The sequence below is a fragment of the Pan paniscus genome, chromosome 4 (genome assembly GCF_029289425.2).
Source record: "Pan paniscus chromosome 4, NHGRI_mPanPan1-v2.0_pri, whole genome shotgun sequence".
In the NCBI taxonomy this organism is placed as follows: Eukaryota; Metazoa; Chordata; class Mammalia; order Primates; family Hominidae; genus Pan; species Pan paniscus.
The window spans coordinates 1529346-1554378 of NC_073253.2; the positions used below are offsets into that span (position 1 = coordinate 1529346).

The 25033-nt window shown below is 58.3% G+C and overlaps 1 protein-coding gene across 2 annotated transcripts in view; it reads right to left on the reverse strand.

Annotated features, from left to right (window-relative positions):
* TERT (telomerase reverse transcriptase) overlaps positions 1 to 25033 on the reverse strand; it is a 44500-nt gene that overhangs the window by 14469 nt on the left and 4998 nt on the right. The window contains exons 3-9 of one of the 2 annotated variants that reach the window (XM_063604364.1): positions 17185 to 17380; positions 14849 to 15029; positions 13785 to 13964; positions 13137 to 13292; positions 4293 to 4388; positions 3228 to 3313; positions 628 to 741 (exon numbers count right to left, since the gene is read on the reverse strand). In XM_063604364.1, the coding sequence (XP_063460434.1) occupies positions 628 to 741; positions 3228 to 3313; positions 4293 to 4388; positions 13137 to 13292; positions 13785 to 13964; positions 14849 to 15029; positions 17185 to 17380 (1009 nt within the window). The remainder of the gene's footprint in view (positions 1 to 627; positions 742 to 3227; positions 3314 to 4292; positions 4389 to 13136; positions 13293 to 13784; positions 13965 to 14848; positions 15030 to 17184; positions 17381 to 25033) is intronic. The other variant, XM_063604365.1, reaches the window with a different exon arrangement.

Sequence of the window (25033 nt, forward strand, 5' to 3'; positions counted from 1 at the left end):
AATGGGTGCAGCAAACCAACATGGCACATGTATACATATGTAACAAACCTGCACGTTGTGCACATGTACCCTAGAACTTAAAGTATAAAAAAAAAAAAAAAGTAACTGCTGTCAATAAAAGCCAGTTGAGTTGAACCACATTAGGTTGGCACGATATTTAGGTGTGTGCGTCCTTGGGTGTAGACCCCACGCAAGTGGGATGGGCAATGGGCTGAAGAGGCGCCCAGTCCAGGCCACCTGTCGAGGGCCTGCTGGGAGATGCGGGGCCTCAGGCTGCACCAGCCCCGTCTCCCCAAGGACCCTAACGGAACCTGGGTGACGTGATAGAAGCTGGTGTGCTTCCTCGGTGTTGAATTCACATGCTCATCATGCAGGGCAGCGGCCCTCCTGCCTGCTGAGCCCTGAGGCCTCTGGACATGGCCGCTGGACAGAGCCTGCATGGAGCCCACAGTCCTTGGGCTGTGCAACCCCTCCTGTGCGGCTTCATACCAAGGAGGGGCTGCAACCTTGTCTGGTTCCTCAAGACAGAGCAGTCATGGTATCCAGAGCACCAGGAATATTAACACTGAACGCATCAAAAGCAAATCAACCCCTACCCAAGCCCCCCTGGGGAAGAGGAGGCCTCACCCGTCCCGCCGAATCCCCGCAAACAGCTTGTTCTCCATGTCGCCGTAGCACAGGCTGCAGAGCAGCGTGGACAGGATGGAGCCCTGCGGGATCCCCTGGCACTGGACGTAGGACCTGGGGCGGGAAGACACAGGTGAGAGACGGGCAGGGCATGTGCTGGACATGTGTACACTCAAACAGAGCCACACACAGACACAGACCCTCATACACACCAACGACATGTCTACCATTCAGCCGGCAAACACCTCAGAAACATACCAGATGAGACCTCTGAGCAAACAATCCCTGCTCCCCACTCTCACCATGCACTGGGGCGGCTTAAACAGATCCAGCCACAGGTGTGACCACATCCTTGCTCTGAATCATCAAGGCTTTCTTTCATTAAGGTTTCTTAAATCTTAGAGTTTATTCACAGAACCAGACACTTGACCCGGAATGAATGCTTAACCGGACTCCTTTTTTTTTTTTCAAGGAATTTATCCACGGTGAAAGACTCACGACCCTACATGTAGCCGCTGCGCGCCAATGGATACAACCTTGCCGCTAGTTTCAGCACGACCAACGAGACGCAGAAACTCTCCAAACAAGGATGCCAAGGGTGCGTTTTCAGACAAACAGTGAGAGCAGAATAGCCCCGTGGAACCTAAAGGTGCACACAGAAGGCATGGCTGCCACGCGACCCTCAGCCATCCCCAGAGCCCACAGGACGCCACTCCTGTTGCTAAGAGACACTTGCAGCCTACTGCAAAAACAAGACCTGTTATTTTCAGGAAGCGCTGTAGGTGGTCACCTTAAAAAGAGGCTTTCCGGCTGGGCGTGATGGCTCACACCTGTAATCCCAGCACTTTGGGAGGCCGAGGTGGGTGGATCACCTGAGGTCAGGAGTTCGAGACCAGCCTGGCCAACATGGCAAAAACCCCTCTCTACTAAAAATACAAAAATTAGCCAGGCGCAGGGGGTGGGTGCCTGTAATCTCAGCTGCTCGGGAGGCTGAGGCAGGAGAAATGCTGGAACCCGGGAGGCGGAGGTTGCAGTGAGTTGAGATCGCGCCACTGCACTCAAGCCCGGGCAGACAACAGTGACATTCCGTCTCAAAAAAAAAAAAAGAAAGAAAAGAAAAGAGGCTTTCCTTGCTGGTGCAGATATCACAGTGACGGGCAAGAGGACTGCGCTTTTTGCACAGAAGCACACGCACCAACTCTAGGAGTCCGGCCAGCCCAGCGGGTCAACGCAAGCAGATACGCCCCTGTGAGCACATGGGATGGGAAACTCTCTCTGTTCTTAGTTTTTGGGGCAACAGGTTTTGAAGACGTTTTTATTCAGAGGCCAAACTGGACCACGATGGGGACTAGAGCTTCGGGCCTGTCCGTGTCCTAGGGACAGGACAGACACAGTCACCTCCTGTCTGTCAGGGCATGAGGACGCAGTCATCACCTCACATTCCCCAAAGCCCTGCCACACGTGGACGGCACGTGACTTGATCCATCTTAATAAAATTCATGGCCACGAAGGAGGCCCATGGTGGCTTCCCTGGGGAGGTGACTTTGTCAGCGAATTCTGTGGGCCTGGGGGCCGCTTACACACATGTGCACATGTGTCCCTCGGCCAAAATTCACTCTGCTGCCATGTGCAATTTGTGTTTTTCCAGAACGTGTGTACTACTTAATATTTCTAATTATACTTTAATAAATATTATAATTGCTGATACCATTAGTGATTACTTATAATGCAATAATTAATAGTTATATTTTTAAATAAAAGCTTCCGAAGCTGTGCACAGTCCTTTATCCGCTGGAGACGATCCCAGAGAGAGGCCTCCACGTTCCACCTGACTGCGGATGACCTTGCTGATGACCTTGAGTGTGCACGAATTTCCTCCGTGCTACCACTCTCCCCGGGCACACGCAGGGTCGCAGGCAGATGCCTGCTGGGAGGTGTGTGGTTTTACTTAAAATCCAGAGGACATGATGTGGCACCAGGCACCGTGGCTCTACCACCGTGAGTGTGGCTCACCCAGTGGCTGTGTGACGGCAGCTCTCCCAGGCCGCCTGCCCCATGGCCACCACAGGCCCCCCGAGAGGAGCAAACTACACGGTCAACCCCGCACTTTCCAGATGGGAAATCTAGTCACAGAGAGAAGAGCCCACGCCCTCGCGGGGGTCACACGACAGGGACAGGAATGAGAATCGGATAAAATCCTCTTGTATCGGGAGAGAGAGAGACAAGCGTGTGAGAGCCGGGTGTCCAGCGTCAGTAGTAACTTGGAGCTGACAAGCTGCAGGCTCAAACGCTCGGCCGCACACCTGACCCAGACACACCCCCCGCCCCTCGTCCTCCACACAGGAGCAAGTCCACACCCCGCTTGCCATTTCCAGACCTCGTGTGGCACCTGCTCCGCTCCGGCTGCCGCAAGCCGAGCCATGTTTCCGGGGCCTCGGGAGCCTGCAGCCCAGGAGCCGGAGGGGGCGGGGGCCAGAGAAGGAGACTCTGGTGGCCCCGGGCAGAAGGGCAGTGGGGAAGGGGCAGGAGAGAGGTGAGCAGAAGCCCTGCCAGCCCGCCCAGCCACCCGCAGGGCAATGGCACCTGGCCACCTGACTCACTTGCCCCTGATGCGCACGGCGTGGCGGCACACGAAGCGTAGGAAGACGTCGAAGAGGCCACTGCTGGCCTCATTCAGGGAGGAGCTCTGCAAAAGCAGACGGGAGACACGTGGGAGTGAGCCGGTGGGTGCTGAGACAGGCAGGACCACGTGGCCGAGACCCTCCGTCCCTTCTGGGGTCAGTGTTTGTGATGAAGTGTGGGGCTGGGCTGGAATGCAGGGCCATCATGGGCTGGCCGGGCCGAGTCTCTGCAGACACACATGGGCTTAGGCAGAGTGTGTGACACAGAATGTCTCCTCTGGGCCACCTGTGTGTCCAGCTGGGCTCACACCCACACAGCCCACCGTGGCCCGGATGGCATATGTGATCCAGGAGTTGCTGCCCAGCTGCCGGGCACAGGGTCTGGGTCCCAGCAGCCCAGGCCACCCCCACCCCCACCCTGGGAGCCAAGGAAATTCACCCAGAGGTCTCTGAGCCTCACGCGGTGGACACGACTGTCCCCTAGAGCCGAGCAAGTGCTAACAGACATCTGCAAAGAGCCACAGGGCCACGTGGACAGACTGCATCTGCAAAGAGCCACAGGGCCACATGGACAGACCCAGCACTGAGGGGCCCGCTCAGCGGGGCGTGGTTCAAACACGGCCCGTCCTCCTAAGAAGGGGGACACGTTTCCTTTGGCCTCAGACCCAGCACTGAGGGGCCAGCTGGGCGGGACGTGGCTCAAACATGGCCTGCCCTCCTAAAGGAGGGGGACACCTTTCCTTTGGCCTCAAGATCAAAACTGGCAGAGAAGACATTTAGCAAATCATGAACAAAGGCACTGCGGACTGGAGAGAGGCCGCGCAGTCAAACGTGAGCAGGTGCCTGAATGCAGCAGCTGTCACAGCCTGGCATGGCCCAGCTCAGATTTCGCCAAGGCACACAGCTCATCATGCCCCCACCACAGCTCATTCCCCCCACCGCCCCCCAGGGCCAACAGTCTGTCCGGTCATGAGCCCGGTGATTGCCCAGGGGAGGACCCACTGCTGGGAGTCCGTGCCCAACCCTGCAGGGCAGTGCCCAGACCTGCTCGATGACGACGGCATCCCTCAGTGGGCTGGTCTCCTGCAGGTGAGCCACGAACTGTCGCATGTACGGCTGGAGGTCTGTCAAGGTAGAGACCTGCCGGCAGAGGAGAGGGCATGAGCCACAAATGTGGCCCGCCCCGGCCAGAGCTGGGCACTTGTTTCTTCCGATCAGGACGTGTGGACCTGTGGCCAAGCCCGATGGCGGGATGAAGCCCAGAGAGCGCCTGGGGAGCTTCTGTTTGGGAAACGGGGGCCGGGGGGCCGGGGACGCAAAGTAGCTACAGACACACCTGGGACTCCACCTGCAGCTACCACACATCAGACCCCTGTGACCGATCACCATCCACAGTCACCACACATCAGACCCCACGACCGCCATCCACAGTCACCACATCAGACCCCCATGACCGCCATCCACAGTCACCACACACCAGACCCCTGTGACCGATCACCATCCACAGTCACCACACATCAGACCCCATGACCGCCATCCACAGTCACCACACATCAGACCCCATGACCGCCATCCACAGTCACCACACATCAGACCCCACGACCGCCATCCACAGTCACCACACATCAGACCCCACGACCGCCATCCACAGTCACCACACATCAGACCCCCACGACCAACCGCCATCCACAGTCACCACACATCAGACCCCCACGACCAACCGCCATCCACAGTCACCACACATCAGACCCCCATGACTGCCATCCAGTCACCACACATCAGACCCCACGACCGCCATCCACACTCACCACATCAGACCCCCGTGACCGACTGCCATCCAGTCACCACACATCAGACCCCACGACCGCCATCCACACTCACCACATCAGACCCCCGTGACCGACTGCCATCCACAGTCACCACACATCAGACCCCCGTGACCGACTGCCATCCACAGTCACCACACATCAGACCCCCGTGACCAACTGCCATCCACAGTCACCACACATCAGACCCCACGACCGCCATCCACACTCACCACATCAGACCCCCGTGACCGACTGCCATCCACAGTCACCACACATCAGACCCCCGTGACCGACCGCCATCCACAGTCACCACACATCAGACCCCACGACCGCCATCCACAGTCACATCAGACCCCCACAACCGCCATCCAGTCACCACACATCAGACCCCACGACCGCCATCCACAGTCACCACACATCAGACCCCTGTGACCAACCGCCATCCACAGTCACCACACATCAGACCCCCGTGACCGACTGCCATCCACAGTCACCACACATCAGACCCCCATGACTGCCATCCACAGTCACCACACACCAGACCCCTGTGACCGATCACCATCCACAGTCACCACACATCAGACCCCCAGGACCAACCGCCATCCACAGTCACCACACATCAGACCCCCATGACCGCCATCCACAGTCACCACACACCAGACCCCTGTGACCGATCACCATCCACAGTCACCACACATCAGACCCCCACGACCAACCGCCATCCACAGTCACCACACATCAGACCCCCATGACTGCCATCCACAGTCACCACACATCAGACCCCACGACCGCCATCCACACTCACCACATCAGACCCCCGTGACCGACTGCCATCCACAGTCACCACACATCAGACCCCCGTGACCGACTGCCATCCACAGTCACCACACATCAGACCCCCGTGACCGACTGCCATCCACAGTCACCACACATCAGACCCCCGTGACCGACTGCCATCCACAGTCACCACACATCAGACCCCCGTGACCAACTGCCATCCACAGTCACCACACATCAGACCCCACGACCGCCATCCACACTCACCACATCAGACTCCCGTGACCGACTGCCATCCACAGTCACCACACATCAGACCCCCGTGACCGACTGCCATCCACAGTCACCACACATCAGACCCCCGTGACCGACTGCCATCCACAGTCACCACACATCAGACCCCCGTGACCGACTGCCATCCACAGTCACCACACATCAGACCCCCGTGACCGACTGCCATCCACAGTCACCACACATCAGACCCCACGACCGCCATCCACACTCACCACATCAGACCCCCGTGACCGACTGCCATCCACAGTCACCACACATCAGACCCCCGTGACCGACTGCCATCCACAGTCACCACACATCAGACCCCCATGACCGACCGCCATCCACAGTCACCACACATCAGACCCCACGACCGCCATCCACAGTCACATCAGACCCCCACAACCGCCATCCAGTCACCACACATCAGACCCCACGACCGCCATCCACAGTCACCACACATCAGACCCCTGTAACCAACCGCCATCCACAGTCACCACACATCAGACCCCCGTGACCGACTGCCATCCACAGTCACCACACATCAGACCCCCGTGACCGACCGCCATCCACAGTCACCACACATCAGACCCCCATGACCGACCGCCATCCACAGTCACCACACATCAGACCCCACGACCGCCATCCACAGTCACCACACATCAGACCCGTGACCGATCACCATCCACAGTCACCACACATCAGACCCCCACAACTGCCATCCACAGTCACCACACATCAGACCCGTGACCGATCACCATCCACAGTCACCACACATCAGACCCCCGTGACCAACCGCCATCCACAGTCACCACACATCAGACCCCCATGACAGATCACCATCCACAGTCACCACACATCAGACCCCTGTGACCGACTGCCATCCACAGTCACCACACATCAGACCCCCACGACCGCCATCCACAGTCACCACACATCAGACCCCCACGACCGCCATCCACAGTCACCACACATCAGACCCCCGTGACCAACCGCCATCCACAGTCACCACACATCAGACCCCCACAACTGCCATCCACAGTCACCACACACCAGACCCCCATGACCGATCACCATCCACAGTCACCACACATCAGACCCCCACAACCGCCATCCACAGTCACCACACATCAGACCCCCGTGACCAACCGCCATCCACAGTCACCACACACCAGACCCCCACGACTGACCGCCATCCACAGTCACCACACATCAGACCCCCACAACCGACCGCCATCCACAATCACCACACATCAGACCCCCACGACCGCCATCCACAGTCACCACACATCAGACCCCCGTGACCGATCACCATCCACAGTCACCACACATCAGACCCCCGTGACCGACTGCCATCCACAGTCACCACACATCAGACCCCCGTGACCGACTGCCATCCACAGTCACCACACATCAGACCCCCGTGACCGACTGCCATCCACAGTCACCACACATCAGACCCCCGTGACCGACTGCCATCCACAGTCACCACACATCAGACCCCACGACCGCCATCCACACTCACCACATCAGACCCCCGTGACCGACTGCCATCCACAGTCACCACACATCAGACCCCCATGACCGACCGCCATCCACAGTCACCACACATCAGACCCCACGACCGCCATCCACAGTCACATCAGACCCCCACAACCGCCATCCAGTCACCACACATCAGACCCCACGACCGCCATCCACAGTCACATCAGACCCCCACAACCGCCATCCACAGTCACCACACATCAGACCCCCATGACTGATCACCATCCACAGTCACCACACATCAGACCCCCATGACCGACTGCCATCCACAGTCACGTGGCACAAGTGGCACTCGAGCTCCCGGGCCTCTCCAGCCCAGTGCTGGAGGGATTGCAGGGATGCAGGTGCAGCCACAGCACAGGCAGGAGAAGAGTCTGAAGACGCGGGAGAGAGACCGGCAGCCCCACCTCCTATTCTGCAGACTCCCCCAGGACGCTTGTCATTTACTACGGGACCCGCTAAGCCCCTGCGTCCCCAAGACAGGATGTGAGCAGGCACATGACACACGCTAACACGGACACAGGAGGCCTCGAGCTTGTGAGGCATCAAAAGAGGCGCACGGTGACTCTGTGCTTCAGCATGTTCCCCAGCCCCCAGGAGCTGGCGGCAGGGCCGTGGGCTAAAACCACATCGAGTACGATTCAATCCTGAGAACCAACCTGGAAGGCAGTAACAGGAAGGTACATGGGGCCTGCACCCTTCCCAACCCAGGAGCAGGCAACACGCCCACAAATAGCCCATGGGTCTGAGGTCGGCGGAAAGCATCACAGAAATCCATAATTATTCTGGACTCAACACAGAAAAGCCAATATATCAACACTGACGAGAGGCTGCTGAAGCAGGTCTTTAGCACAGGGTCCCCAGCCATTGTGGTACCAGGGACTGGTTTCGTGGAAGACGATTTTTCCACAGGACAGCAGTGGGGAAGGGGATGGTTTTGGGAGGAAACAGTTCCACCTCAGATCATCAGGCATTAGATTCCCATAAGGAGCACAGAATCTAGACCCCTCTCACGCACAGTTCTCAGTAGGGTGTGTGCGCCTCTGAGCACCGCATGCCACTGCTGATCTGAGAGGGGGTGGGGCTCAGGCGGGAACGCGGGCTCACCACACCCCACCTAGCCTCCCACTGTGCGCCTGGTTCCTAACAGGCCCCAGACCGGTGCCACTCCATAGCCAGGGGCCTCGGGATCCCTGCTTTAGAGGGAAAACGGCAACTTCAGATGCTTGTTTAGAAAAGAAAGTTCAAACATCCATAATCGAAACTTTTCCTTCAAGGAGCCGGAAAAAGAACAATAAACAAAGCCTAAAGGAAATGGAAGGAGGCCATCGATAAACAGCAGACACCAATTATGCAGGAAACAGCCGGGAAATCAGCAGACGTGAAACTCTTCTGTGAAGAGAGTCATGAAATGGAAAGACCCCTAGCGAGACCTGGAGAAGGAAAACGGAGGTTGTCAGCACCAAGGCTGCAGGCAGCTATCGCTGCAGATCTCACGGAAGCTGCAGGAAGCGAGTCTCGGCCGGGTGCGGCGGTTCACACCTGTCATCCCAGCACTTTGGGAGGCCGAGGTGGGAGGATCACCTGAGGTCAGGAGTTCGAGACCAGCCTGGCCAACATGGAGAAACCTCGTCTCTACTAAAATTACAAAAATTAGTCAGCATGGTGGTGGGCGCCTATAATTCCAGCTACTTGGGAGGCTGAGGCAAGAGAATTGCTTGAACTCAGGAAGCGCAGGTTGCAGTGAGTCAAGATCACGCCAAACCACTCCAGCCTGGGCAAAAAAGAGCGAGACTCTGTTATCAAAAAAAAAAAAAAAGAAAGGAAGAAAAAAAGAAAGAAAGAAAGCCTCCAACTCGCAGGGGAATTCCAAGGACGGAGCGCAGCCAGGGCCACATCCAGGCCAATGAACACAAGGAGGCCTGGAAGCCCTGCCCGCCAGCCACACACCACAGCAGGCACCGCACGACCCCGGAGTGGAAGAAACAGAACGGGGAGCCCGGGGGAGGCCTCCACATCCCTGACTTACTATAAACCCGACCATAGTTCAAAGGAAGATGTGGTCTCCTCAATAAAGCTGTTGGAGCACCTGCAGACCCACTACAGCAAGAAAGCTCGCCTTGAACTCTGTGTTACCCCACGCATAAAAACCAATCCCACGGATCCCCACCTACCCCCACACATGAAAACCAACTCCACAGATCCCCACCTACCCCACACATGAAAACCAACTCCACAGATCCCCACCTACCCCCACACATGAAAACCAACTCCACAGATCCCCACCTACCCCACACATGAAAACCAACTCCACAGATCCCCACCTACCCCCACACATGAAAACCAATCCCACAGATCCCCACCTACCCCCACACATGAAAACCAATCCCACAGATCTCCACCTACCCCACACATGAAAACCAACTCCACAGATCCCCACCTACCCCACACATGAAAACCAACTCCACAGATCCCCACCTACCCCACACATGAAAACCAGTTCACAGATCCCCACCTACCCCACACATGAAAACCAACTCCACAGACCCCCACCTACCCCACACATGAAAACCAACTCCACAGACCCCCACCTACCCCACACATGAAAACCAGTTCACAGATCCCCACCTACCCCACACATGAAAACCAACTCCACAGACCCCCACCTACCCCACACATGAAAACCAACTCCACAGACCCCCACCTACCCCACACATGAAAACCAGTTCACAGACCCCCACCTACCCCACACATGAAAACCAACTCCACAGACCCCCACCTACCCCACACATGAAAACCAGTTCACAGATCCCCACCTACCCCACACATGAAAACCAGTTCACAGATCCCCACCTACCCCACACATGAAAACCAATCCCACAGATCTCCACCTACCCCACACATGAAAACCAATCCCACAGATCTCCACCTACCCCACGGATGAAAACCAACTCCACAGATCTCCACCTACCCCACACATGAAAACCAACTCCACAGACCCCCACCTACCCCACACATGAAAACCAACTCCACAGATCCCCACCTACCCCACACAAGAAAACCAGTTCACAGATCCCTACCTACCCCACACATGAAAACCAACTCCACAGATCCCCACCTACCCCACGGATGAAAACCAACTCCACAGACCCCCACCTACCCCACACATGAAAACCAACTCCACAGACCCCCACCTACCCCACACATGAAAACCAATCCCACAGATCCCCACCTACCCCACGGATGAAAACCAATTCACAAATCTCCACCTACACCACACATGAAAACCAATTCCACCAATCCCCACCCAGGTTTGCAAGCTGACACAGTAAAGACTGTTCTAAAAGGAGGCGCAGAAGCAACGTCACCACGACCTCAAGGTAAACAGAGTTCCTGCAGAGAACACAAACAGCTTTAGCCACAAACAGCTGATAAAGTGGACTGCGTTAGTGGACTGTGTTAGTGGACTGCAATAGAAGTACAGTCTTCCAATCCTCAAAAGGCTTGACTTGAGAGCACAAAAGCAAGACACACACGGCACAGAGATTCACAGTGCACGCATGTGATGCCACACTTGCAGCAGAACACACAAAGAGCTCCTGCAAGCCGATGATGGCAGGCAGGCGCCCCATACAGAGCAGGGCAGGACGGACAGCCACCTCCCGCAAGAGCCCCGGGGCGGCCAGCACGGGAACACTGTGGGCACGTGGGCATCAAGAGAGGCCCCTGCACAATCCCACGAGGCGGCTTCGACACCTTCAGGCCAGCGGCCACCGGAGGCATCGCCCTCACAAGCAGCCAGCCGGGGTGTCACTGTCACCCCCCTGGAAACTCCCACAACATCCCTAAAGCACGTCTGTGACCCAGTAACCCCACCCCTGGAATTCACCCAGAGGCGAGGGCCTCTGACCCCTGGGACACTCCCAGAACCCAGCAGGCTCACAGCAGGTGCAGCGGTGCAGTCCGCACCCAGGAGCCTCCACAGCAGCAGGAAGGATACATCCACGTGGCGAGTTCCACAACGGATGCCATTCATGGACAGAACGCACAGCTGAGGCGTTCAGCATAGCTGAGGCTCGAACCCCAAAACCCACCTCCTGCCTGATCTCACTCACATGGAGACCGGGAGAGGGAGACCATGGAGGTCGAGGTCGGAACGAGGGTCACGGCGGGGGCGGTAGCTTCCGCTGCAGCGGGGATGGGGGGGGGGTCTCCTGGGCTCTGGTGACTTTCTACACCTGGGCGCAGATGGGCGGCAGGGAGGGGGGTCTCCTGGGCTCTGGTGACTTTCTACACCCGGGCGCAGGTGGAAGCCGGGGACAGGGGGGTCTCCTGGGCTCTGGTGACTTTCTACACCCGGGCGCAGATGGGCGGCAGGGAGGGGGGTCTCCCGGGCTCTGGTGACTTTCTACACCCGGGCACAGGTGGGTGGTGGGGACGGGGGGTCTCCTGGGCTCTGGTGACTTTCTACACCTGGGCGCTGGTGGGCGGTGGGGACGGGGGGGGTCTCCTGGGCTCTAGTGACTTTCTACACCTGGGCACAGGTGGTGGCCATCAGCTTTCCACGAGGGTAAAATTCTGCTGAGATTTGCAAGTAGCTGCGATAGCTCAAGAAGTCAGAGAAAGAGGTCCTTGTGGGTTTCCACATGTGCCTCTCCCCAGACCGAAGCTCCAGGGATACTTCTTCACCTCTGCACCCCGGCCTGGCATGACTTTGAGGGCTTACCCCTCCAGCGTGCTCATGACCACTGGGTGGGAACCCAAGCCCAGGGCCCCTTTCACCGCTGCCAAGCCCCAAGGCCCCCGGCCGCTCTGGGAGGAGTGTGTCCCGGGGAGCGAGGCCTGAATCAGCCTTCCTATATCTCATGGAGCCAGCATAGGCCAGACTGGGGTCCTGGGGGTGCCAGAGGTCCAGGAAGGTACCACCAGCATCCCTACTCTCCTCTCAAACCTGGCTTGCAGTCTCCAAGGCCCAGCCCTGTGACAGGACAGGGGCACCCATGCTAGAAGTGAGGACCCTGAATGTGGAGCTCCCCAAACCAGCACCTGAGAGCGTGAGGACAATGGTGCAGACCATGCCTGGAGGAGGAAGGGGTAAGGCCAAGGGGCCACACACACCCATGCCATAGACACGCATATGTCACGGATACATGCACACACACACACCACAAATAGGCACATCACAGACATGCAGCATGCAGCACGAACACGCACGTGTCACAGACACACACACATGCACACCACAGGCACACACACCAGAGACACACCATGGACACACACATGCCACACACACACACACACCACAAATATGCACGCCACAGATACATGCACCATGACACACACGTGCCACACACGCATATCACAGATGTGTAAATCATGGAAGTACCTCCACCACAGAAACACATCACAGACACGACTGCATTCTAGACACATTCATATCCCAGAGACACACATCCTGGACACGACTATCACACGTGAACCTTACGTGGCTCTTGAAGGCCTTGCGGACGTGCCCATGGGCGGCCTTCTGGACCACAGCATACCGACGCACGCAGTACGTGTTCTGGGGTTTGATGATGCTGGCGATGACCTCCGTGAGCCTGTCCTGGGGGATGGTGTCGTATGCGCCCGTCACATCCACCTGCGTGAGTGGAGGCGAGGAGACTGACAGTGGCCACGCAGAAACTCAGACATCACCTCTGCCCTCAGGGCCTGGCCTGGCGGCGTCCCCCGCTCTCTCTCTGACCCCCACCCCTCCAGACCCCAAGGGCAGGGCGGGCTGTGTCCTCTCTGAGCCTCAGGACAGGAGGCCCCTGGCTCAGGACTGGGGTGTGAGGCACCGGGGCCTGGTGGCTGAGCCGGTGCGGTTCCTTCTCTGACGGGAACTGGAATCCAGTGGGACCCTCCTTGGGAATAGGAGCCCGGGCAGTCAGGGTGCACAGTCGGCCCCATGTGCTGCAGGAAAGGCTGAAGGCCTCCACCCTAGGTGCCAGGTGTGTCCCCAACAGTGACAGGGTCACCTGCACTCCCTGCGGCCCACCCAGGAGTATCTCCTCCACCCAACATGAGGTGCCAATCAGGCAGCCACTCCCAAGGTCCAGCAGGGCTGCTCACGGGGGTCCCCGGCACCCACCTTGACAAAGTACAGCTCAGGCGGCGGGTCCTGGGCCCGCACACGCAGCACGAAGGTGCGCCAGGCCCTGTGGATATCGTCCAGGCCCAGCACAGAGGCGCCCAGGAGGCCGGGGCGCCGCGCCCGCTCGTAGTTGAGCACGCTGAACAGTGCCTTCACCCTCGAGGTGAGACGCTCGGCCTGGCGGGGACAGCATGGGAGACAGTCAGGAAAGTGGACCCGGCCAAGTGCCCCGCCCCACCATAGGGACCCAGGGGAGAAGCAGCCCCACCCCAGTGTCCCCAGCCACCCAGACCCGGGACCTAGAACCCCTCCCAGCTTCCTCAGACCCTGTTTGAAACGTGCTCCTGGCTGCATGTGTGTTGCACACGGGATCCTCATGCCATACCTCTGTCCACCTCACCCCACACTCCCCTCAGATGACGGGGTCACCGCAGCCACCGCAGCCACAGGGGTGGGGTGCAGGAGCCGTGGGGCAAGGTCCAGGATCCTCAGAGCCCGGTGGGCTCCTGGCAGCCGTGGCCTGGTCCCCGGGCCCCATACACGGAAGCGCACGGTGCCTGAGCCGAGGCCTGGTCCCCGGGCCCCGTACGCAAAAGCACACGGTGCCCGAGCCGAGGCCTGGTCCCCGGGCCCGGTAAGCGGAAGCGCACGGAGCCCAAGCCGAGGCCTGGTCCCCGGACCCTGTACGCAAAAGCACACGGTGCCCGAGCCGAGGCCTGGTCCCCGGGCCCGGTACGCGGAAGCGCACGGAGCCTGCGCACCACAGCAGGACACGGATCCGGGACCTCGGGCTGTGCTGCATCCAGGCCCCGGCCCGGCTGCTTCTTGTGGTCCTCAGAGCCTGTCCCTGCCCCAGGACCTCCCCCTACACCCCCACGCTGCTTTTCTGGAGGCACCGGCACCTCGGCCACCTCACCGTGCACACAAATGGGTTGGAGCCGTGCCGTGGCCCTGGCTGTGTCCCGTGGCCCCTCCTCCGGGCCCTTCATCTAAGCTGATACCAAATGTGGGGCTCAAACGCACTTCTGTTTAAAAAGGAAACTAAACCAAAGCACAGCCACCCTCTTTTCTCTGCGGAACGTTCTGGCTCCCACGACGTAGTCCATGTTCACAATCGGCCGCAGCCCGTCAGGCTTGGGGATGAAGCGGAGTCTGGACGTCAGCAGGGCGGGCCTGGCTTCCTGATGCTGCCTGACCTCTGCTTCCGACAGCTCCCGCAGCTGCACCCTCTTCAAGTGCTGTCTGCAATAGAGAGCCCCTCAGGAGGCTTGCTCAGCCAGGCAACAGACTAGGGGGAAGCTCACGGGAAGGCACAAGCCCCCACCGACTCAGTGAGGGCTCAGGGCACCCACGGCAGCACACGCTGAAGGCCATGCCCGGGGTCACGTCCACCCATGCCAGCCAGACGCCTCTGAGGGCCCCTCTACTTGCAGGGCACCTGGACACCTGGTCCTATAGTCAACCCTGGGGACGCCCAGTCCGGTGGTCAACCCCCAGGGTGACTGTCCCACCGTCAGCACCAGGGAGCCTGGTCCCATGATCAACCCCCCAGATTGCCTGTCTGGTGGCCGCCACCCAGGATGGGGTGCAAGGCTGCATCTGGGGCCACATGAACCCATGCCCCCTCCACACAGGATGCCTGTCCCTCTGGTACAGCCACTGGGGTAGCCCAAGGCTGGCCCCAGGCAGGACCCCGAGGTAGAAAGAGCCGCATCCCTTCAGATGGAGAGGGCGGGAGAGGCTGCTCAGGGCAGCTCAGCCAAGGAGCAGAATCAGCTCTCGTGAGCCCACCAGTCTCCTGACACCTCTGCCCTTTGGCCTTTTCCCCCAAAACCACCCATGGGGGCACGGGGGGCTGGAGCGGCCACACCTGGACCTGGGCATCTGTGGCTGACGGCCTGGCACTCCGTGGACACTGGGGCCGCGGGTGCTCCGCGGCTGGTGCCCTGACCACAGGCTGCAGGCCCAGCCGAGTAGAAAAGGCACAGTACCCTGTCCAGGGAGAAGGGGCCTCCAAGGCCCCCCAGGCAGAACAACAGTCCCAGTAGTGACAAGGAGCATCTTGGGGACCACCACGTCTGTCTGCTCCTTCCGGTCACCCCAATTAAATTATTTCCAAAATACTGGTCAAATGACCATGTTGGGTCGCACACCATTAAATATGTGTGAAGTCTAAGTAAGGTGCATTGTGTATTAACTTGTTTCCGCAGGGAAAGCCCTGACCCTCCCACAGATGCAAGGAAATGGCCCCAGCACCACGTCGGGGTCCCCAGCCCAGAGGCTGCGTTACCTCTGACGAGGTCTGCTGCCAGCTCCCTCTGCAGACATCCTGATTTGGGGCATGGGGTGTCACAAGGCACCCCAGGGACTCGAGTGTGCAGAGGAGCTGGGGAAGCCCTGATCTTCTGACTAAAGCCCTCCACAGTCAGCCTGGGCGGGACACGGAGAAGCTAATACCACGGCCTGGGCTCAGCCAGGCTGGCATCTCCCAGACCAGCACTCCAGTCCCTCACTGATGCAAATCCAGCTTGAATCTGCCACAATCTCACACTCTCATCAGCCGAACATTGCAGACAAAATCTCACAGCCATTCAAATGCAGCCACCTAGAAGTTAGCTCATGGTGGAACTCTCCTATCCCCAGGTGCTCCCTGCACAGGTGCTCCCTGCAGTGAGTCGCCAAGTGGGTGGGATTTTATCCTCTCATGACCTAAATCCAATAGACTGAAGATTCATACAGAACAGCATGAATTAAAAGAGAATCGGGGGCTGGGCACAGTGGCTTAGCCTGTAAACCCAGCACTTTGGGAGGCCAAGGTGGGTGGATCACCTGAGGTCAGGAGTTCGAGACCAGCCTGGCCAACATGGTGAAACCCCGTCTCTCCTAAAAGTACAAAAATTAGCCAGGTGTGGTGGCAGGTGCCTGTAATCCCAGCTACTTAGGAGGCTGAGGCTGGAGAATCGCTTAAACCCAGGAGGTGGAGGTTGCAGTGAGCAAAGATTACGCCACCGCACTCCAGCCTGGGCAACAGAGTGAGACTCCATCTCAAAAAAAAAAAAAAAAAAAAAAAAAGGAGAGAGAGAATCAGACCCACATCCCAGGGAGAGGCAAGGAGGCTAGTGGTAGTGTTTCCATCTAATATAAATCCCTTCTGCTTTACAAACCCTAGAGACCACTTGGCACAAACTCCTGATTTTACAAGTAAGAGAACGTGAGCTCCAGGCAGTCAGAGCCTTGCACAGAATCCACTTGGACCAGGCCTGTGACGGCGCCCCTGGCTCCCAGCCCAGAGCTGCACAGCCAGGGAAGCACCGGCAAGTGGAGACAGGCACACGCTGAGGCCGGGCTGGTGTTCCAGGACTTCGAGAAGCAGAGGCCTGGTGTGGGGATACAGTACCTGATTCCAATGCTTTGCAACTTGCTCCAGACACTCTTCCGGTAGAAAAAGAGCCTGTTCTTCTGAAACGTGGTCTCCGTGACATAAAAGAAAGACCTGAGCAGCTCGACAACGTACACACTCATCAGCCAGTGCAAGAACTTGGCCAGGATCTCCTCACGCAGACGGTGCTCTGCGGCCGGAACAGAGCCAACCCCTGAAACGAGAAGGACACACCACATCCAGATCACCGAGGGCCTGGGGACCTCACCCCGGACCTGCACCATCCGGACACCGCACATCCAGCTAACCGCAGGGCCTGGCGACCTCACGCCGGACCTGCACCATCCGGACACCGCACATCCAGCTAACCGCAAGGCCTGGCGACCTCACGCCGGACCTGCACCATCCGGACACTGCACATCCAGCTCACCAAGGGCCTGGCGACCTTACCCCAGGCCTGTACCATCCGGACACGGCACATCCAGCCCACCAAGGGCCTGGCGACCTCACCCTGGACCTGCACCATTCGGACACGGGGACACCGCATATCCAGCTCACCGAGGGCCTGGCGAACTCACCCCGGACCTGCAGCATCCAGACGCCACACATCCAGCTCACCGCAGGGCCTGGCGACCTCACCCCGGACCTGCACCATCCGGACAACGCACATCCAGCCCACCGCAGGGCCTGGCAACCTCACCCTGGACCTGCACCATCCGGATACAGCACATCCAGCTCGCCACAGGGACTGGGGACCTCACCCCGGACCTGCACCATCCGGATACAGCACATCCAGCTCACAGCAGGGCCTGGTGACCTCACCCCAGACCTGCACCATCCGGACACTGCACATCCAGCTCACCAAGGGCCTGGCGACCTCACCCCAGACCTGCACCATGCAGACACCGCACATCCAGCTCACCAAGGGCCTGGCGACCTCACCCCAGACCTGCACCATCCGGACACGGCACATCCAGCCCACCAAGGGCCTGGCGACCTCACCCTGGACCTGCACCATTCAGGTCACGGGGACACCGCATATCCAGCTCACCGAGGGCCTGGCGAACTCACCCCAGACCTGCAGCATCCAGACGCCACACATCCAGCTCACCGCAGGGCCTGGCGACCTCACCCCGGACCTGCACCATCCAGACAACGCACATCCAGCCCACCGCAGGGCCTGGCGACCTCACGCCGGACCTGCACCATCCGGATACAGCACATCCAGCTCGCCGCAGGGCCTGGCGACCTCACGCCGGACCTGCACCATCCGGATACAGCACATCCAGCTCACAGCAGGGCCTGGTGACCTCACCCCGGACCTGCACCATCCGGACGGACACCGCACATCCAGCTAACCGCAGGGCCTGGTGACCTCACCCCGGACCTGCACCATCCGGACACCGCACATCCAGCTAACCGCAGGGCCTGGCGACCTCATCCCGGACCTGCACCATCCGGACACCTCATATCCAGCTCACCGAAGGCCTTGGCTACCTCACCCCGGACCTGCACCATCCAGACACCTCATATCCAGCTCACTGAAGGCCTTGGCTACCTCACCCCGGACCTGCACCATCCTGACACTGCACATCCAGCTCACAGCAGGGCCTGGCGACCTCACCCCAGACCTGCACCATCCGGACACGGCACATCCAGCCCACCAAGGGCCTGGCGACCTCACCCTGGACCTGCACCATCTGGACATGGGGACACCGCACATCCAGCTCACCGAGGGCCTGGCGAACTCACCCCGGACCTGCAGCATCCGGACAACACACATCCAGCTCACCACAGGGCCTGGCAACCTCACCCCGGACCTGCACCATCCAGACTCCATATGTCCAGCTCACCGAGGGCCTGGCGACCTCACTCCAGACCTGCACCATCCAGACACTGCACATCCAGCTCACCACAGGGTCTAGCGACCTCACCCCGGACCTGCACCATCCGGACACCGCACATCCAGCTCACCGCAGGGCCTGGCGACCTCACCCTGGACCTGCACCATCCAGACTCCATACGTCCAGCTCACCGAGGGCCTGGTGACCTCATCCAAGACGTGCACCATCCGGACACTGCACATCCAGCTCACCAAGGGCCTGGCGACCTCACCCTGGACCTGCACCATCTGGACACGGGGACACCGCACATCCAGCTCACCGAGGGCCTGGCGAACTCACCCCGGACCTGCAGCATCCGGACACCGCACATCCAGCTCACCACAGGGCCTGGCGACCTCACCCCGGACCTGCACCATCCGGATACAGCACATCCAGCCCACCGCAGGGCCTGGCAACCTCACCCTGGACCTGCACCATCCGGATACAGCACATCCAGCTCACCACAGGGCCTGGCGACCTCACCCCAGACCTGCACCATCCGGACACCGCACATCCAGCTAACCGCAGGGCCTGGTGACCTCAACCCGGACCTGCACCATCCGGACACCGCACATCCAGCTAACTGCAGGGCCTGGTGACCTCAACCCGGACCTGCACCATCCGGTACAACAGCCATGGCCACGGGAAGCCCAGCAGGTCCAGGCCGAGATGGCCACACACGGGACCTACACACGGGATCCCGCAGACAAAGCTCAAAAAACGTCAAATGTCCTGTGAGTGACGCTCCCACCAATGACACCCTAAAATGATGAGGTGTGGACATGCTGGGCTTCAGTAAAATCTATTATTACATTAATTTCACCTTTTTTTACTTTTTTAATGTGGCCACTAGAATTTTTTTTTTTTTTTTGAGACACAGTCTCGCTGTGTTGCCAGGCTGGAGTGCAGTGGCGCAATGTCGGCTCACTGCAACTTCCAACTCCCTGGTTCAAGCGATTCTCCTGCCTCAGCCTCCCGAGTAGCTGGGATTACAGGCACCCGCCACCACGCCCAGCTAATTTTTGTGTTTTTAGTACAGATAGGGTTTCATCATGTTGGCCAGGATGGTCTCGACCTCCTGACCTCATGATCCACCCGCCTCGGCCTCCCAAAGTGCTGGGATTACAGGCGTGAGCCACCGCGCCCAGCCTAGAAATTTTAAAATTATCCACATGGCTCACGTCATGCTCCTGTTGGGCGACAACGGCTCGGAGCCTCATCCTTTGTCCTGGTTCCCAAGCAGAAGGGAGGAAGCAGACACTCCCCCGCCAGGCAGCACCGTCAGAGCTGGCGCCACACCGCAGGTTTGCGCGATTTCAAACTCGACACCACGGAGCCACCAGACCCCGACATGCCTGGGGTTTTCCAGGCTGAACCCAGGCCGAGCAGACGTTGCTGTCACTCACTGGCTAAGGAACGCTGGCCACGTGGTGCTCCAGACACTCACGGGCCAAGATGACCGCCCTCCTCGTGAGTCTCCACATCTTCATCTGTGCATCATAAGCAGAGGTCCCCGGACGTCGCTAGATGCCATGGAGGCCAGCACAGGTAAAGCTGGGGTTTACCAGCAATAACAAGACAGAAGAACCACGCAAAGGACAAGGAAGGGGACCCCAGACGGCGGGCCTGAGACAGAAGACAGACGGGGAACAAAGGAGGAAAAGCAGGGCGGGGGCAAAGCTAAAGAAACACTCAACACGGAAAGCAATATTAACAATGCTTAGCTTGTGGGGGTGTCAAGATGCCTGAGACAGAACTAAGTCAGCAGGGAAAACAGCACACAGGCTGGGGGGGTGGCCAGAGCTAAAATACACTAAGGGTCTTATTGCTCAGGACAAGGGTAGCAATGTTTCAGACTTCATTTTAAAAGATCAAGGTATGCCGGGCGCGGTGGCTTGCACCTGTAATCCCAGCACTGTGGGAGGCCAAGGCGGGCAGATCACTTGAGGTCAGGAGTTTGAGACCAGCCTGGCCAACATGGTGAAACCCTATCTCTACTAAAAATACAAAAATTAGCCAGGCGTGGTGGTGGGCGCCTGTAATCCCAGCTACTCATGAGGTTGAGGAATGAGAACTGCTTGAACCGAGGAGACAGAGGTTGCAGTGAGCCGAGATTGTGCCATTACACTCCAGCCTGGGTGACAGAGTGAGACTGTCTCAATAAACAAAAGCAAACAACGACAACAAAAAGATCAGGGGGTAACACTAAGCAAAGAGAAATAAAAGCAAATGCCCAGTGACCAGGAGGCAACGACAGGATCAACACACACTCGGCAGGAAACGCACACGGCAACCCAAGAGGTGGTGAGAAACAAGGGAACGAGGACACGCAACAGGCAAGTGGAGAATCAGAGTGCACCAGACGGGTCTCTAGTGACAAAAAAACGAAAATAAATCAGGTTACCCAGTTAAACAACGACTGTCAGACTGGATTGGAACTTCACCTACATGCTGTTAATAGGACATATTCACACTATAAGAATATAAAAGGGTTGAAAATTAGGCCAGGCGCGGTGGCTCATGCCTGTAATTCAGCACTTTGGGAAGCCGAGGTTGATGGATCCCTTGAGTCCAAGAGTTTGAGACCAGCCTGGGCAACACAGCAAGACCCTGTCTCCAGAAAAAATTTAAAAATTAGCCAGGTGTAGCGGTGCGTGTCTGCAGTTCCAGCTACTCAGGAGGCTGAGGTGGGAGGACGACTCAGGCCAGAAGGTAAAGGTAAACTGACCTGTGATCACACCACTGCACTCACCCTGGGCGACAGACCAAGACTCTGTCTCAAAAAAAAAAAAAAAAAAAAAAAAAAAAAAATATATATATATATATATATATATATATATAAATTAAAGGCAGAAAACAGACACAGCAGGAAAATACTAATCAAAAGAAGCCCAGTGTGGCAGTACTAAGAGCAATTTAAAAAAAGAATTACTAGATTACTAGAGACATAGAAGTCTACAAAAGATTCACTCATCAGGAAGATAAAAATTCTACCACGTGCATGCACCTAATACTGCCTCACATAAATGCTACCAAACGAGAAGAAAGGAACAGACCCATCTCCCAGGTGAGGGACTATGGCCTCCTTGGAATTTCACGCATCTAGAAGGAGACAGAAGCTTTGCACTGGACCTTAATAAGCTGGATATAGTGAACATGCATGCCCACTATTGACAGGATGTCAAATTTACAATGGACAGTTCTGGAAACCATGCACACACTAGATCACAAAGCAAGGCTCCACAAACTTCAAATAATCGGTATTATACAGACCACTACACAACTGAGTTAGAAATCAATAATAAAATGATAACTTAAAATACTCTACGTATCTTGATACTCTACATATCTTGAACGTAAACAATGTTCAAATAACTCACTGCTCAAAGAAATCACAGAATAAGCTAAAGAATACTTAAAAGTGACTGATATCAAAATGATTTCATGTCAAAACACAGCGTGCATAAAGAAAAAAATCACAGAATAAGAATACTTAGAAGTATTAACACTTTGAAGTAGTTTAAGAACACTTGAAAGTGGCTGATGTTGAGATTACTTCACATCAAAACACAGGGTGCAGGTAAGGCAGCACTTAGAGGGAAAGGCATGGCTAAACTAAGAAGCTGGAAAAGGAATGAAAGAATAAACCAAGAGAAAGCATACAATGGAGAGATAGAAACGTCAGAGGTAAATCGGTGAAATTCAAAACTAAGACCCAAGAGGGAAGTCTGACGAAGGCCGGCGGAGACACCGGCCCTCCACGTGGGTCTCAGAGCAGGAGACAGACAGAGACACTCCAACCTGTGGCTGGATGTCAATCCATGTGAGGGGGCGACTGGAGGCAGAGCCCAGCCTAAGCAATGAGCGGCAGGTGCCCAGCCTAAGCAATGAGCGGCAGGTGACAAGCGTTGCCACCCACCCAAGGGGGCCAAGCAGAGGGGCAGCTTGGGAGAAAACAGGACAAGTGAGGGGGGTGGGGTGACTTGCTTTCCTTCAGGCCACAGAGAACCCTTTCTGGGATGTCTCCAGCAACACGTGGCAGCAGACACAGGCAGCCCAGAGTCCAGCCTCGGCATGAGACAAGCTGGGAGAGGAGTATTGGCAGCATGCATGTATGTGGCGGGCATGTGGTGAGCAAGCCAGGCCCAACAGAGGCAAGCGGACCTGAAGCTGTGGCTGCAGTGCCTGGCATGCGGGAGGCGAGAGCCTGCAGTCCCGTGTCCCCGTAGCAAAATGGAACGGAGAGGTGACCAAGAAGAGCCGAGCATAAGAAAAGATAGGCTTGGGGACCAGCACTGCGCCTGCACCATCTACCCAGGCAATGGGCAACCGGCGCAGCTGTGGCTATAGAAAGAGCAAACATTCAGGAGCAAGCTCAAGTGAGCAAAAGCCAAGGACACCTGGGGACAGAGCCTCACTCACCCTACACGAGACAGGGACACCCGGGGACAGCGCCTCACTCACCCTGCACCTGACAGGGACACCAGCGGACAGCGCCTCACTCACCCTACACCTGGGAGGGACACCCGGGGGCCGCGCCTCACTCACCCTACACGTGACAGGGACACCCGGGGACAGTGCCTCACTCACCCTACACCTGAGAAGGACACCCGGGGACGGCGCCTCACTCACCCTACACCTGAGAGGGACACCCGGGGACGGCGCCTCATTCACCCTACACGTGACAGGGACACCCGGGGACGGCGCCTCACTCACCCTGCACGTGACAGGGACACCCGGGGGCCACACCTCACTCACCCTACACGTGACAGAGACACCCGGGGACAGCGCCTCACTCACCCTGCACGTGACAGGGACACCCGGGGATGGCGCCTCACTCACCCTGCACGGGACAGGGACACCCGGGGACGGCGCCTCACTCACCCTGCATGTGACAGGGACACCTGGGGGCCACACCTCACTCACCCCACATGTGACAGAGACACCCGGGGACAGCGCCTCACTCACCCTGCACGTGACAGGGACACTCGGGGGCCGCGCCTCAATCACCCTACACGTGACAGGGACACCTGGGGACCACGCCTCACTCGCCCTGCACATGACAGGGACACCCGGGGGCAACGCCTCAATCACCCTACACGTGACAGGGACACCCAGGGATCACCCCTCACTCACCCTGCACGTGACAGGGACACCCGGGGGCCGCGTCTCAATCACCCTACACGTGACAGGGACACCCGGGGGCAACACCTCACTCACCCTGCACGTGACAGGGACAACCGGGGGCAACGCCTCACTCACTCTGCACGTGACAGGGACACCCGGGGACGGCGCCTCACTCACCCTGCACGGGACAGGGACACCCGGGGACGGCGCCTCACTCACCCTGCACGGGACAGGGACACCCGGGGACGGCGCCTCACTCACCCTGCACGGGACAGGGACACCCGGGGACGGCGCCTCACTCACCCTGCACGGGACAGGGACACCCGGGGACGGCACCTCACTCACCCTGCACGGGACAGGGACACCCGGGGACGGCGCCTCACTCACCCTGCACGGGACAGGGACACCCGGGGACGGCGCCTCACTCACCCTGCACGGGACAGGGACACCCGGGGACGGCGCCTCACTCACCCTGCACGGGACAGGGACACCCGGGGACGGCGCCTCACTCACCCTGCACGGGACAGGGACACCCGGGGACGGTGCCTCACTCACCCTACATGTGACAGGGACACCTGGGGACGGCGCCTCACTCACGCTGCACGTGACAGGGACACCCGGGGGCCGCGCCTCACTCACCCTGCACATGACAGAGACACCCGGGGGCCGCACCTCACTCACCCTGCACGTGACAGAGACACCCGGGGGCCGCGCATCACTCACCCTGCATGGGACAGAGACACCCGGGGGCCGCACCTCACTCACCCTGCACGTGACAGGGACACCCGGGGGCCGCGCCTCACTCACCCTACACGTGACAGGGACACCCGGGGGCCGCGCCTCAATCACCCTGCACG